We start from the raw sequence: 12606 nt of genomic DNA, 5'->3' as shown, positions 1-12606 counted from the left end.
ATAGACTTGAGCTAAAAAATATTTAAAAATAAATATGAAAACCAGAGATCACCACCTACCATATGAAGAAATCATTTGACAAGGAGAAAGAAGAAAGAGGAATCCTCGGTCTCCCAAAGGTTTCACAAGAACCTGCATTTTGGGGAGAGGGAAGAAATGGTACCTGCATTATTATCACTCATATAAGCAGGCACAATAGAGAGCTCAGGTGGTCCACTGGTCCGAAACTGCACTGCAATCATGAAGGCATGTGATTTGAATCCATCAGCTACTTCTTGAGAGAATGGCAGATTTCCTCCCGTGAGATTAACTGCCTCTGAAAATCTACTGGAAGGTCAGCTATGTGTTGGTTCCATCTCAGTGGTACCCAACAAGAAGAAGCAAAAACAAACTACTCTGTATTAATTAGGAGAAAATGAAGTTCTCAATCATGTTTTAGAAAAAATATTGCTCTTGAATTAAGAACCTGTTCAACCAACTCTGTGCTGCTTAACAAAATTTCATATATTTATATTTATATTAATGCCTTCTTTTTCATGGCTTTAATGAGAGAGTATTTCTCAAAGAATTCCTTTTTAACCATGAAACTAATTTGATCATTTTTCTCTAAAGCTAAAATAAAACCATATTGAAGACTTCAAATATTTTCCTCATTAGTTCATCTAGAATAGACACATAGCACTGTGTTAAATGTTGGAGACATAAATATGACAAATTGCTGCCTTTGACGGGTTTCAGCTAACAAAAAGTGAAATGAATCTCAAATGAACTCTGTTGCCATAATCTGTGTTCACACTTATTATTGAATATCTTTTGCACATATTGCAACTTGCTTTACTAGGTATAATAACAAAGACAAATAATGCAGGTCCTTCATTACAAGGAAGGAGCTCTGATGGTATAGTCAGTCTATGGCCAGCTGTGTTAAGTCTTTCTAGAAGTTCAAATTCACCAGCATCTTCTTGGGAAAAAAGATGGGATCTGATGTGTAGCCTTGGAAACACGATGTTGGGTTGGAAAGGTCTTGATAGCAGTGAATTTGAGTTACTGTTTTACTGGTTTGTTGTTTTGGTTTGGTTTTAATTACATGAGTTTATAAATAGATAAGGGAATAACAACAAGTATCTATAACAGGAAAATTCCTTAAGAGTTACAAAACAGGAAGGGGAAGAGGGAAATTCTCCATTTTGTTCACAATTATAAAAAATGATGAAGGAAAGTTTACTGTGAGTGTTACAGAAGTAGATTTTGAAGAATGGGTAGATAGATATCCAAGAACCTGAGATTACAGAAAGGACATTTTTAGTAAAGGTCAAATTCCTGTGTAAAAGAAGTTATAATGAACAGTTTACAGGCATCCAAGTATTTAAGGATGCAAAAAGTGTGAGGATAGACTAGGATAAATATTTTTTTAAAGTCTAGGGTGAAAAGACATGGCCAGGTAACGAAAAGATAAAGATAAAAAGATAAAGAAGGTCAGGTAGCCAGGAATACTACTAATAAGGAGTATTTTTGAACAGATTTTTGCTTTTTAAAAAAAAAAATCGACAAAAAGCCAAAAATACATAAAACATCTTAAAAATACTGTGAAGGAACAAAGAACAAGAAATGTAATGTGATGAACTCAGCTCAGAGGCTTCTAAAATACACAAAATGGTTTTTTGGAGTAAAATAAGGAGTTGCACTGCCAATTCAAAGGCAGGCAGTTCGAATACATGAGAAGCTCAGAGGGAGAAAGATGAGCAATCTCTTCCTTTGAAACTTTCAACTTCTGAAAGCTGGTTGGAGCAAAGTCAATTGTGTCTCAATGGCACATTATGACAAACCATAAACAAGGAATAGAAATTGGAAACACAAAACAGTACTTGGTTTCTAAAGAAAACTGTTACTTAAATTCCTAGTTAATGATTGCAGTACACAAAATTTGCAATATAAATCTTTAAAAGAACTAATACTATAATGGACAAAAAGTTACTGTACTTACAAATTCAATGTCAATCAACAGATGATGGGATAAACTAACCATGGTAAACAAGTACAGGGAAACACTATGCATAGTAAAATAATAATAATGAGTCTGTGAAATATATCGTCTATTAGCCTGGAGAATATTCTGCTGAGTGAAATAAGACAGTTACAAAAGCCCAAACACAGTATGGGATCACTATGAGAAAAAGGTCAAGATATACACAGAAAGAAATACTCTTTTATAGTTGCCTGGGATGAAATAGGAAGGGACGGGAAAACCTGTAACTAGGTAACAGACATGTATTAACTTTGGTGATGGAAAAGGCAACACACAATATAGTAGAGGTCCATACAAATGATCCGAGGCAAGCAAAATGACCAGGAGGTAAGCAAAAGGCAACAGTAAATATTATTACATGTACAACAATGCAAGCAGTAGCAAACAAAAATAAAGCAAATATATAAGTAGATATGTACACTGAACAGGTGTGGGATGGCATATATGATAGGGTACTGACGTGTGTGTGTGTGTGTGTGTGTGTGTGTGTGTGTGTGTACATAAATTGGTTAGGCAGAGTATTTCTATGCATATATTCCTATATGCTGTAAATATATGCAGGACAAAGTTACAAAAACTTTTCAGCTGTGACCATACAATACACCTTGGGAAGTTCTAGTGTAAGAAAGCCTAGTGGTAAGAAGATGAGTGTCAATCTCAAAAGGCACGCAGTTTAAATTTACCAACTGCTCAGTAGGAAAAGGATGGGCAATGCCCTCAGATGTGATTCAATTACCTATGAAAACCTGCTGGAGGGTCAGTTCTAACAAAACAACATACCTAGAGAGATTGAGTCACTAGACTTGAGGGTTTAGGACTACAGGTTCAAGTGACATTTAATTCAACTGGCAAAATATAGTAAATTAAGAAAATGTTCCATATCCTATTTTAGTACATCTAAGATACAATTAGCATCTTGCCTTTTCTAGGGTAATTAAGAATGAAGAAAATCAGACAGTATAGGATTGTTGTTGTTATGTGCCATCGAGTCACTTGCAACTCACAGCAACCCTATGTACAACAGCTCTAAACTCTGCTCTGTCCTGTGCCAATCTCACTGTCTCCAACACACTCATCCCGATTGCCCCAGTCACCGAATCAATCCATCTCCCAGAGGGTCTTCCCCTCCTGCGTTGCCCCTCCACCCTCCCAAGCATGATGTCCCTCTCCAAGGACCGATCCCTCCTTACAACATGACCAAAGTATGTCAGACAAAGCCTCAGAATCCTTGCCTCCAAGAACAGCCCGCTTTAACCCTCTCCAGGATGAATCTGTTGGTTTTCTTAGCAGTCCATGGCACCCTCAACACTATTCTCCAACACCAAAGCTCAAAAGCATCAATTCTCCTTCTATCCTCCCTGGTCATTGTCCAGCTCTCTGACATATAACAAGTGATCGCAAAGACCATGGCCTTTACCAGGCGCACATTCGTTTCCAAAGACACACCGTTGCTCTTGAGTACTTTAGAGAGGTCCCTAACAGCAGACTTTCCCATCGCAATACATCTTTTAATTTCCTGGCTGCTGGTGCCAAGAGTGTTGATTGTGGAGCCAAGCTGACTAAAGCTGTGAACAATCTCAATCTCTTCACCATCCATCCTAATGCTACCAATTGGTCCAGTGGTGAGAATCTTTGTCTTCTTGACATTGAGCCTCAGTCCATATTGAAGGCTGCAGTCCCTGACCCTCAGCAGCAAGCGCCTCAGGTCCTCCTCAGTGTCAGCAAGCAGGGTTGTGTCATGTGCATAACGTAGATTGTTTATAGATCTTCCACCAATCCTGATGCCACATTTCTCCTCATAGAGCCCAGCCTCCCAGATGATTTGTTCTGCATACAGGTTGAAAAGGTATGGAGACAGGACACATCCCTGGTGTACGCCCGTCCCAATTTTGAACCATGCAGTGTTTCCTTGCTCTGTTCTGATGACTGCCTCTTGGTTCAAGTTTAAGTTTCGCATTAGCACGATCAAGTGTTCTGGGATTCCCATTTTCTCAGAGTCAGCCACAGTTTGTTATGGTCCACACAGTCAAACACCTTTGCATAATCAATGAAGCACAGACAGACATTCCTCTGGTACTCCCTGTTTTCAGCCAATATCCATCTAACATTAGCTACAATAGCCCTAAATTAATCACTAAGATATAAAAAGCAGAATTTAGGTAATGTGGTGATCACCAAGGAACCAGACAAGATGATGATTTTCCCAAAGTGAAGAGACAGAAACTTCTAGAGCTAACACCTTGAATTCAGCCTTTTAGTCTTTTAGAAGATGTGCATACAGGGTATTCCTCAGAGACAAGGATGGTGAGACGTCTTCTCACATATTCTGGGCAATGTTACCAGGAGGTGCTAGTCCCTGGGAAAAGACATCATGCTTGGAAAAGTAGTGTGTCAGCAAAGGAGAAGACCTTCAGTGATATGGACTGACATAGTAACTGCTACAATGAGCTTACATACACAGTAGAGACCAGGAGGGACATGGTCAACAGGGTTTTATTTTGTGGATCACAGGGTCCTAGAAGCAGGAACCAACTCAAAACCACTTAGAAGACTTGCAGGCAGATCAGATGGGAGCATGCAAAGAGACACACATACAAAGTGTTGTGCCTAAGCATTTCGAACCTAACAACAACAACAAACTAAGAAATCACATTTTTATTCATTACAAAGGAGTGCTGGTATGCTAGTAGTTTGAATCTATCAGCCACTCTAAGGAGATAGGTAGTACCCTCCCTCAAAGATTTTACAGCCTCGAAAACTCTAACAAAAAGACTAAATATTCTTCTAAAAGACTCTTATACATTCTTAATACCTTCTTGGACTGTAGTGGAGGATCTCCGGTGGCAAAGCACATGATTTGCTACTAACTGAGCTCAGCAGTCTGAATCCACTGCCCACTCCATGGGATAAAGATGAGTATTCTCAATTATTTATAGCCTCAGAAACTGGTCACTATGTTGGAATAAATTATTGTTTTGTGGGCTTATCTAAAGCTATCTGGCTACGGAGGAGATTTATTACATACCAAAGAGTAGAACTGGTATTTCTACTTTTTAACTCACTACATTTTTAAGGAACTCTTTCAGGAGAGCATGAAGCAAAGAAAAATCATTCCCAGACCCATGAAGTCCTAGAGGTAAGGATTAAGGTAAAACGAGACAGATAAATTTATTATTTATTGTAAAGTATTTAATAACAAATCTGCCTCTAATCTAGAATATTGCAATATAAAATTCATAAAGATGAATATTTAAAATCTAGTATTATTGAGTGAAAATGGTTTTACAACCTGAAATATGTAATCAATGTTATCAAAGTTTCCAAGCAGAAGCTGAAACTATGTTACACCAATGTCCATAGCAGCATTATTCACCATCACAAGAACATAGAAACATATGTCTAACCACAAACGAATGGACTGAGAAATTATGGTACATTCACACAATGGAATACTACACAGCATGCAGGAGCAATGATTTTATAAATTACTACCTAACTTGGGAGGGACTAGAGAACATTATGTATTATATAAAACTATTATTGTAGAGTAAGTATAACAATCTGGGGGGGCGGGTAAAAGCAGTGGAATGAAGATGTGCAGAGGGAGAGGAGATTAATTATGGAGTTCTTAAAAAAAAAAAAAAACTTATCCACAGAGAATAATGAACAGAATGGTTAACTCTTTTTGTCTGACTATTAAGTGAAATGCATGTCTAGCTCCTGTTCTCCTTTTATCTGTTATTAGACCAATGTTCTATATGTTGTTTGTGTTGTTAGGTGCTGTCGAGTCGTAGACGACGCATAGCGACCCTATGAACAAAAGGCCTGAGCACCGTTCATAGAGTGTCCGGAGGCAAGCCATTTATTTTGGAACTGAATGCCACTCCTGCTTCCACGCTTCTTTTAATCAGGAAGCTCCAGCAAACACTGTCCGCCATGGGTAACCATTATCACATTTGGCACATCAGTGTCACAGTGTTCAGCATCACAGCAACCACGAATTACCTCTGTACAGCAATGCACAGACCACTGCAGTTCTATAGAAGTATATAATTAAGATGTAACCATTTAATTTTTTTTTTAAAAAAAAGAGGGGGAAATATGCTCTAATGAACTTCTATTATCATGAAAACTATGAAGAAAATACCTAGTTAAGATAATTCCCAGTTAATTTTGCAAGAAAAGGGGCATCTGCTACAAACCCCACCAACTATGTTCATTAGATTTGACGGTGTACTTTGCATTGTCCAGTGAGATCACTATTACTTCTTGATTTGGAGAAGAACAAGTCTTCCTCAAAAAACCTAATATTATACTTGCTCAAAAGAAAAATACTAGTATCCTCCAACTCGGAACTGAACACAAAGTGTTCACACAAACTCACCACCTAAAGTCTCAATGTTCACTGTCTAAAGGTCAGGAACCAAATATATTAGTGAACTATATATCTATTTCTCACTACTCAGTGCCATCAAATCAGAACCAACTCATAACTCCACTGTGTTTCCACAGCTGTTACACATCTTACTCCTGAATATATATCCCTACATATCCAAAATTAGGAAACTTTTACCTTTCTGAACTCAAGAACTATATAGAATTTGATGAGGAGGATTTCTATCAGATAAGACGCTTTCTGAAGAAAATAAGAATAAAAAAGTATTTCATTCATGGCAAATGTGTGTCTTTGTATAGACACTGCAGCTAGGTTTATCTGGTTAACTTCATTAATTATACTGTATAACCTAGAAAACAGTCTTTTGTCTCTTTGTCAGATTCAATATTAAATAATGCATCTTGAACAAGAAAATGATTACCTGTTGAATAGCATATTCATAATCAGCAAGCACAATAAAAATACTTCATGGGGAATACCAGTCGATGATTGAGCAGCATGGCCAAAAAAAATATACTACACACTACAATAAAGTATTATTAATTCAAGGGTTAAAAAAAACCAACCAAAAACAACCAACAAATATGTTGTTGTTGTTATGTGCCGTCAAGTCGCTTGCGACTCATAGCAACCATATGTACAACAGCCCTAAACTCTGCTCTGTCCTGTGCCAATCACACTGTCTCTGACACTCCCATCCCGATTATCCCAGTCACTGAATCAATCCACCTCATAGAGGGCCTTTCCCTCCTGTGCCGTCCCTCCATCCTCCCAAGCATGATGTCCTTCTCCAAGGACCAGTCTCTCCTCACAACATGTCCAAAGTATGTTAGATGGAGCCTCAGAATCCTTGCCTCCAAGGAGCCACCCGGTTTAACCCTCTCCAGGACAAATCTGTTTGTTTTCCTAGCAGTCCATGGTATTCTCAATACTCTTCTCCAGCACCACAGCTCAAAGGCATCAATTCTCCTTCTATCCTCTTTGGTCATTGTCCAACTCTCTGATGCATAACAAGTGATTGCGAAGACCATGGCCTGTATCAGACGCACCTTAGTCTCCAGGGAGACACCACTGCTCTTCAGTACTTTGGACAGGTCCCTAACAGCAGACTTTCCCATGGCAATGCGCCTTTTAATTTCCTGGCTACTGGTGCCAAGAGTGTTGACTGTGGAGCCAAGCAAACTAAAGCTGTGAACAATCTCAATCTCTTCACCATCCATCCTGATGCTGTCAATTGGTCCAGTGGTGAGAATCTTTGTCTTCTTGACATTGAGCCTCAATCCATATTGGAGGCTGCAGTCCTTGACCCTCTGCAGCAGGTGCTTCAGGTCCTCTTCAGTTTCAGCAAGCAGGGTTGTGTCATCTGCATAATGCAGATTGTTGACAGATCTTCCACCAATCTTGACCCCACATTTCTCCTCATAAAGCCCAGCCTCCCGGATAATCTGTTCTGCATACCTTTTCAACCAACAAATATGTAGAGATAAAAATGTTAGTAAAATCACTTAAAAACACACAATGCTAACCTAAAATAAAGAACATTTTAGGGGAGCTCTGGTGGCCTAGTGGCAAGAAGCTACACTGCAATCCCAGAGATATGCAGCTCGAATCCACCAGATGCTCTGCTGGAAAAGGAGGGGCCATTTCCTCCTGTACCAGTCAGATCCCATTTGACGGTACACACACACACAAACAAAATAATAAATTTAAAAAAAATAAATAAAATAAAGAACATTTTAAAACTTTTCACTTACAAGTCTTTCTCTTTCTAGTTTTTGCAGCAAACTCTCCATGTTACTTCCAATTTTTGTCTTTTCTACAACTTCATAAAGGCTGCAATACATTCCATTCTTCAAAACTGCCATAAGAAAGAATGCATAATAAATACCTAAGCTGATACTATTCTTATATACTTTAGCAAAATAAAATTACTTTACCTTCATTTGGACCTAAGTATATTTCCTTATGAAACAGTGCTGGAGAGATTTTCTGTTTCAAATGATCAATACTCATAACTGTTTCAACATCCAACTTCTCAGGACTAGGAAAAAAAAAAGTAGGCTTGCTTTATTTTTACTTTTAACTCTAGAAATTTTATAACAAAAAATATGTATACTTGATAAAAAAACAGAAGGGCTTATTTATTAATATCTCTTCTTTTCATAAAGAGGATTCAATATGGAAAGTCTACATATATACACAGAAAAGGTAGTAGTATAGTATTATCAATGTTCCACCTTAATACCAGAAAGTAATCCTCTATGCACATTTTACTACTCATAAAATTAACAAAGGTTTAGTAACAACAAAGTCTGTCATTTAAGATAAATACAACAATGAATTGCTAAAATAATTTTTCAACATAAAAATCCTAAAACAAAAAAAATCCTAAAACCAAAACCAAATCTATTGCATGATTCTGACTGATAGAAACCCTGAAAGACAAAGTAAACTGCCCCACAGTGTTTCTAAAGCTGTAATCTTTACAGAAGCCAACTGTTAGATCATTCTAATACAAAGAGGCAAGTGGATTTGAACTTTTCACTCACCAGATGAGTCCTTAACCACTACACTACCGAAGTTCCTTGCATATACAGCGAAAGGCCCCTAAAATTTACTGTTGGAAGAATGAGTTTGAATTCTGAGTTTATTGTACCATAACGGAGCTCTGGTGGTAAAGTCAGCAGAATGCTGCACTGCTAAACCTCTAGCAATTCAAAATTGTCTGCTGAAGAAAGATGAACAGTCTCCTGTTAGGATCGCCCACTTCAGAAATCCAATGGAGGGTAGCTATAAATCAGAACTGCCTCAGTGGCAAACATAAAGGAGCACAAGTGGTATATAGTGTGGTACAAAAAGGGTGATGGTTCAAATTCACTAGCTGCTCTGTGAAATAAAAATGAGGCAGTTTGTTTCTACTAAGATTTACAGCATCAAAAACCCAAGGGAGGGCCTCCATGAGGTGGAATCAATTTTACAGCAATAGGTTTGGATTTGGTGTTTGTATCACAAAGGACTCCTGGCAGAGCAGTGGTTAAATGCCTGGCTGATAACCAGTTGGTTGTTACTCATCTTTCTCCATGGGAGAAAAATAATCCAGTCTGCTTGCATAAAGTTTAAAGCCTTGGGGGTTAACTCTGGGGGATAGTTATACTGCTATGAATTAGAATCTACTTGATAATAGCAATGTTTGGGGATATTTTTCCCCCCTAGTACTTTAGCATATGGTGGAGGAGACTTAAAAAAAACCACAGGGGCTAAAAAAAATTATTTTCTGCTTCCATTCCTCCTATAGACAGCCTATATAACTTTAACAACTCACTACATCAAAGCTCTTTTCAACAAAAACCTGGTAACTTTTAAATTTCTCATCTTCAAATTGCTAAATAAAGAGGGAAAAGAGTAAAAAACCATCGAATGAAATAAAAAAACCCAAACAATGCTATGGAGTTAAGTCAATGGCAACTTACAGTGACCCTTCAGCAGTTTTATGAGGCTAGAAACCTTTATGGGAGGAGACCACCCATCTTTCTCCCACAGAAAAAACCTGGTAGTTTCAAACTGTTCATCTGGTTATCAGGCCAACATTATGGACTTCACCACTAAGAGTGTGATAAACATCTAATTAGGTTAAAAAATTTCTTCTCTCTCAAGATTTGAGTTACTTTTAAAAATTCCATTTATTTTCATAACACTACAGTCACTTACAATGAATTAATTAAAAAAAAAATAAACGTAAATGGTTTCTCTTAAATCAAAGTTACCACAAAAATGTATTTTTAAGATTCAGAATAGCCAAGAAATATACAATATCATAAAACATATGGCTATTATCTTATTCTACAGGGAAATAAAAGGAACTTGGTGGAAGTGTGAAGAGTCAGCAGTTTGAACCTACCAGTCCATTTTGGGCAAGAAAAATACAGCCATCTGCTTCTATAAAACCTACTCAGGGAAGTTCTGCTCTGTCCTACAGGGCTGTTGTAATTCAGAATAGACTGAATGGTAGCAAGTTTAGGGTTTTTTATACTTGTTAACAGGAGGCTCATTTAGCCAATACAGTTTCTACACTTATTAAATCAACCTTTTTTCTAAAACATTTTTAATTTATGTTGTCAATAATGTAAATACAAAAAAAGAAATTGGTTAAAATTGGTTATCACCAATTGTTCTTTTCTGTTCATATAAACATACTTACAGCTTGATAGGCAAAAAAGCACGAGTAGCTGACCTCAGAGAAATGTAGCACAAAAGCTTTCCTTTATTTAGAAGCTGTCCTTTCCACAATGTATAGTTAAATTTATCTAAATAAAAATAATGACCAATTGAGTCTCATGACAGCTCAGATATTTATATACACAGAAAACTTGCCATTTATATTTACAGAATTTGCATTTGTTATGTTTATCCCATAGAAAATCATCCCAGATGCAAATGAACTAATTTATCTAAATGCCTTCCTAGCAGAAAGTCAAGAAGCTAATAAGTCAATGTAACTACTTCCTTATTTTGTTGTCATCGAGTTGCTTATGAATCATAGCAAGCTTATGTACAACAGCTCTGAACCCTGCTCTATCCCCGAAATGAATCTTATTGTCTCTGACACACCTACTCCCATTTCCCCAGTCACTGAGTGGACTGCCACGTCATTTAGGGTCTTCCTCTCTTGTGCTATCCCTCTACCCTCCCAAGCCTGATGTCCCTCTTCAAGGGAATGGTCACTCCTTGAAACATGCCCAAAGTATGTCAGATGGAGCTTCAGAATCCTTGCTTCCAAGGAACAGTCTGGTTTCACCCTCTTCAAGACAACCTGTTTGTTCTCTTAGCCGTCCATGATATATTCAATAGTCTTCTCCGCAGCATAACTCAAAGGCATCAATCCTTCTATCATCCCTAGTCATTGTCCAGCTTTCTAACACATAGCAAGTAACTGCAAAGATTATGACCTGGATCAGGTGCATCTTAGTTTTCAGACTGACAGCCTTGTTCTTCAGTACTCTGGAGAGGTCCCTCTCTCAACAGACTTTCCAATGCCATTCATCTTTTGATTTCCTGGTGTTGATTGTGGAGTCAAGCAAACTGAAGCTGTTAAAAAGCTGAATCTCTTTACCATCTGTTATAATGCTGTCAATCAGCCCAGTGGTAATAATCTTACTTTTCTTGACGTTGAGCTCATCCGGTTAACTGTATGTCCATAATGCCTTAAATCTTCTAAGTCCTCTCTTTTCATTGTAGAGAAATTTAAAGATAGTAATATTGCTTCTAATCATCTCTATCTCATCTAAGCCCAATTATCTCTGATAATGTCATTTTTGAAGTATGAAGCTTGTTTTTTAAAAAAATCTTTTTCAAGTACAAAAAGAAATAGAAATCTCTTTTTAGTTTTTTCATAGTAGCAGACTCTCAAAGGGAATTTTATGTTTGGATCACCAAATACAGACGCTTTATCATAAGCATGGCCTCAAGATCTGTCCTCCCCACACCCACTCTCATTTGTTATTAAATAAAACAATTATTGCAGTTTTTAATTTATTTACTAAATTTATATAATTTCTATATTTATAATTAAAGACATCATTTAATAATTAAAATTTTTTTCTTTCATTTATAAAAGAGGAAAAGATTTATTAGAATCTTACCTGTGTTTCTATCTGCATGAAAGCTATTTGATCTACAAATAAATTTTTAAAACAGAAGAGCATTACTACCAATATTAAAGTGAACATTTAGGACTTCAATATACGAGCTCTTTTTCACTGACTAAATTCAAGGAAGCGACTTGTAAAAAAAAAAATTATGTTTCTGTCACTCTGTTTTGGTCAAAGAAATAGCTGCCCATTTTGTCAATATTTACTAAGCTTCTCTTGTATTTACCAGGCACAGTTCTCAGTAAGTAGATTAAAAGGAATGAATAGGACAAAATTTGTCTTTAGAGTTTACAAATCTAATGAGGAAGACACAACATCAAAAGTGAAAATACAGTTTACCAGATGATGACAGCTTTAAGTGCTACGAACAAAAATAAAGGGATTAAAAAGGAGAGCAAGTAAGTCATTACTGATAGGGTAAACTTTAAGATCTGAAAGAAAAATGAAAAGATTTGAAGGAAATACAGATATTATGCAGATTACTGGGGGTAAGCAAACACAGAGGCGAGGAGACAAGAGCATTCTGAGCACATTCA

At 37.1% G+C, this 12606-nt stretch overlaps 1 protein-coding gene across 1 annotated transcript in view; it reads right to left on the bottom strand.

Moving 5' to 3' along the window:
• FAM208A (family with sequence similarity 208, member A) overlaps positions 1-12606 on the bottom strand; it is a 61567-nt gene that overhangs the window by 26941 nt on the left and 22020 nt on the right. The window contains exons 8-12 of the mRNA XM_006892218.1: positions 12062-12093; positions 10621-10726; positions 8360-8463; positions 8177-8280; positions 60-132 (exon numbers count right to left, since the gene is read on the bottom strand). Coding sequence (XP_006892280.1) covers positions 60-132; positions 8177-8280; positions 8360-8463; positions 10621-10726; positions 12062-12093 — 419 coding nt within the window. The remainder of the gene's footprint in view (positions 1-59; positions 133-8176; positions 8281-8359; positions 8464-10620; positions 10727-12061; positions 12094-12606) is intronic.

Source organism: Elephantulus edwardii, unplaced genomic scaffold (genome assembly GCF_000299155.1).
Source record: "Elephantulus edwardii isolate Elephantulus edwardi_28Jun2011 unplaced genomic scaffold, EleEdw1.0 scaffold00113, whole genome shotgun sequence".
Lineage (NCBI taxonomy): Eukaryota > Metazoa > Chordata > Mammalia > Macroscelidea > Macroscelididae > Elephantulus > Elephantulus edwardii.
This window is presented reverse-complemented; position numbering and strand designations above follow the sequence as displayed.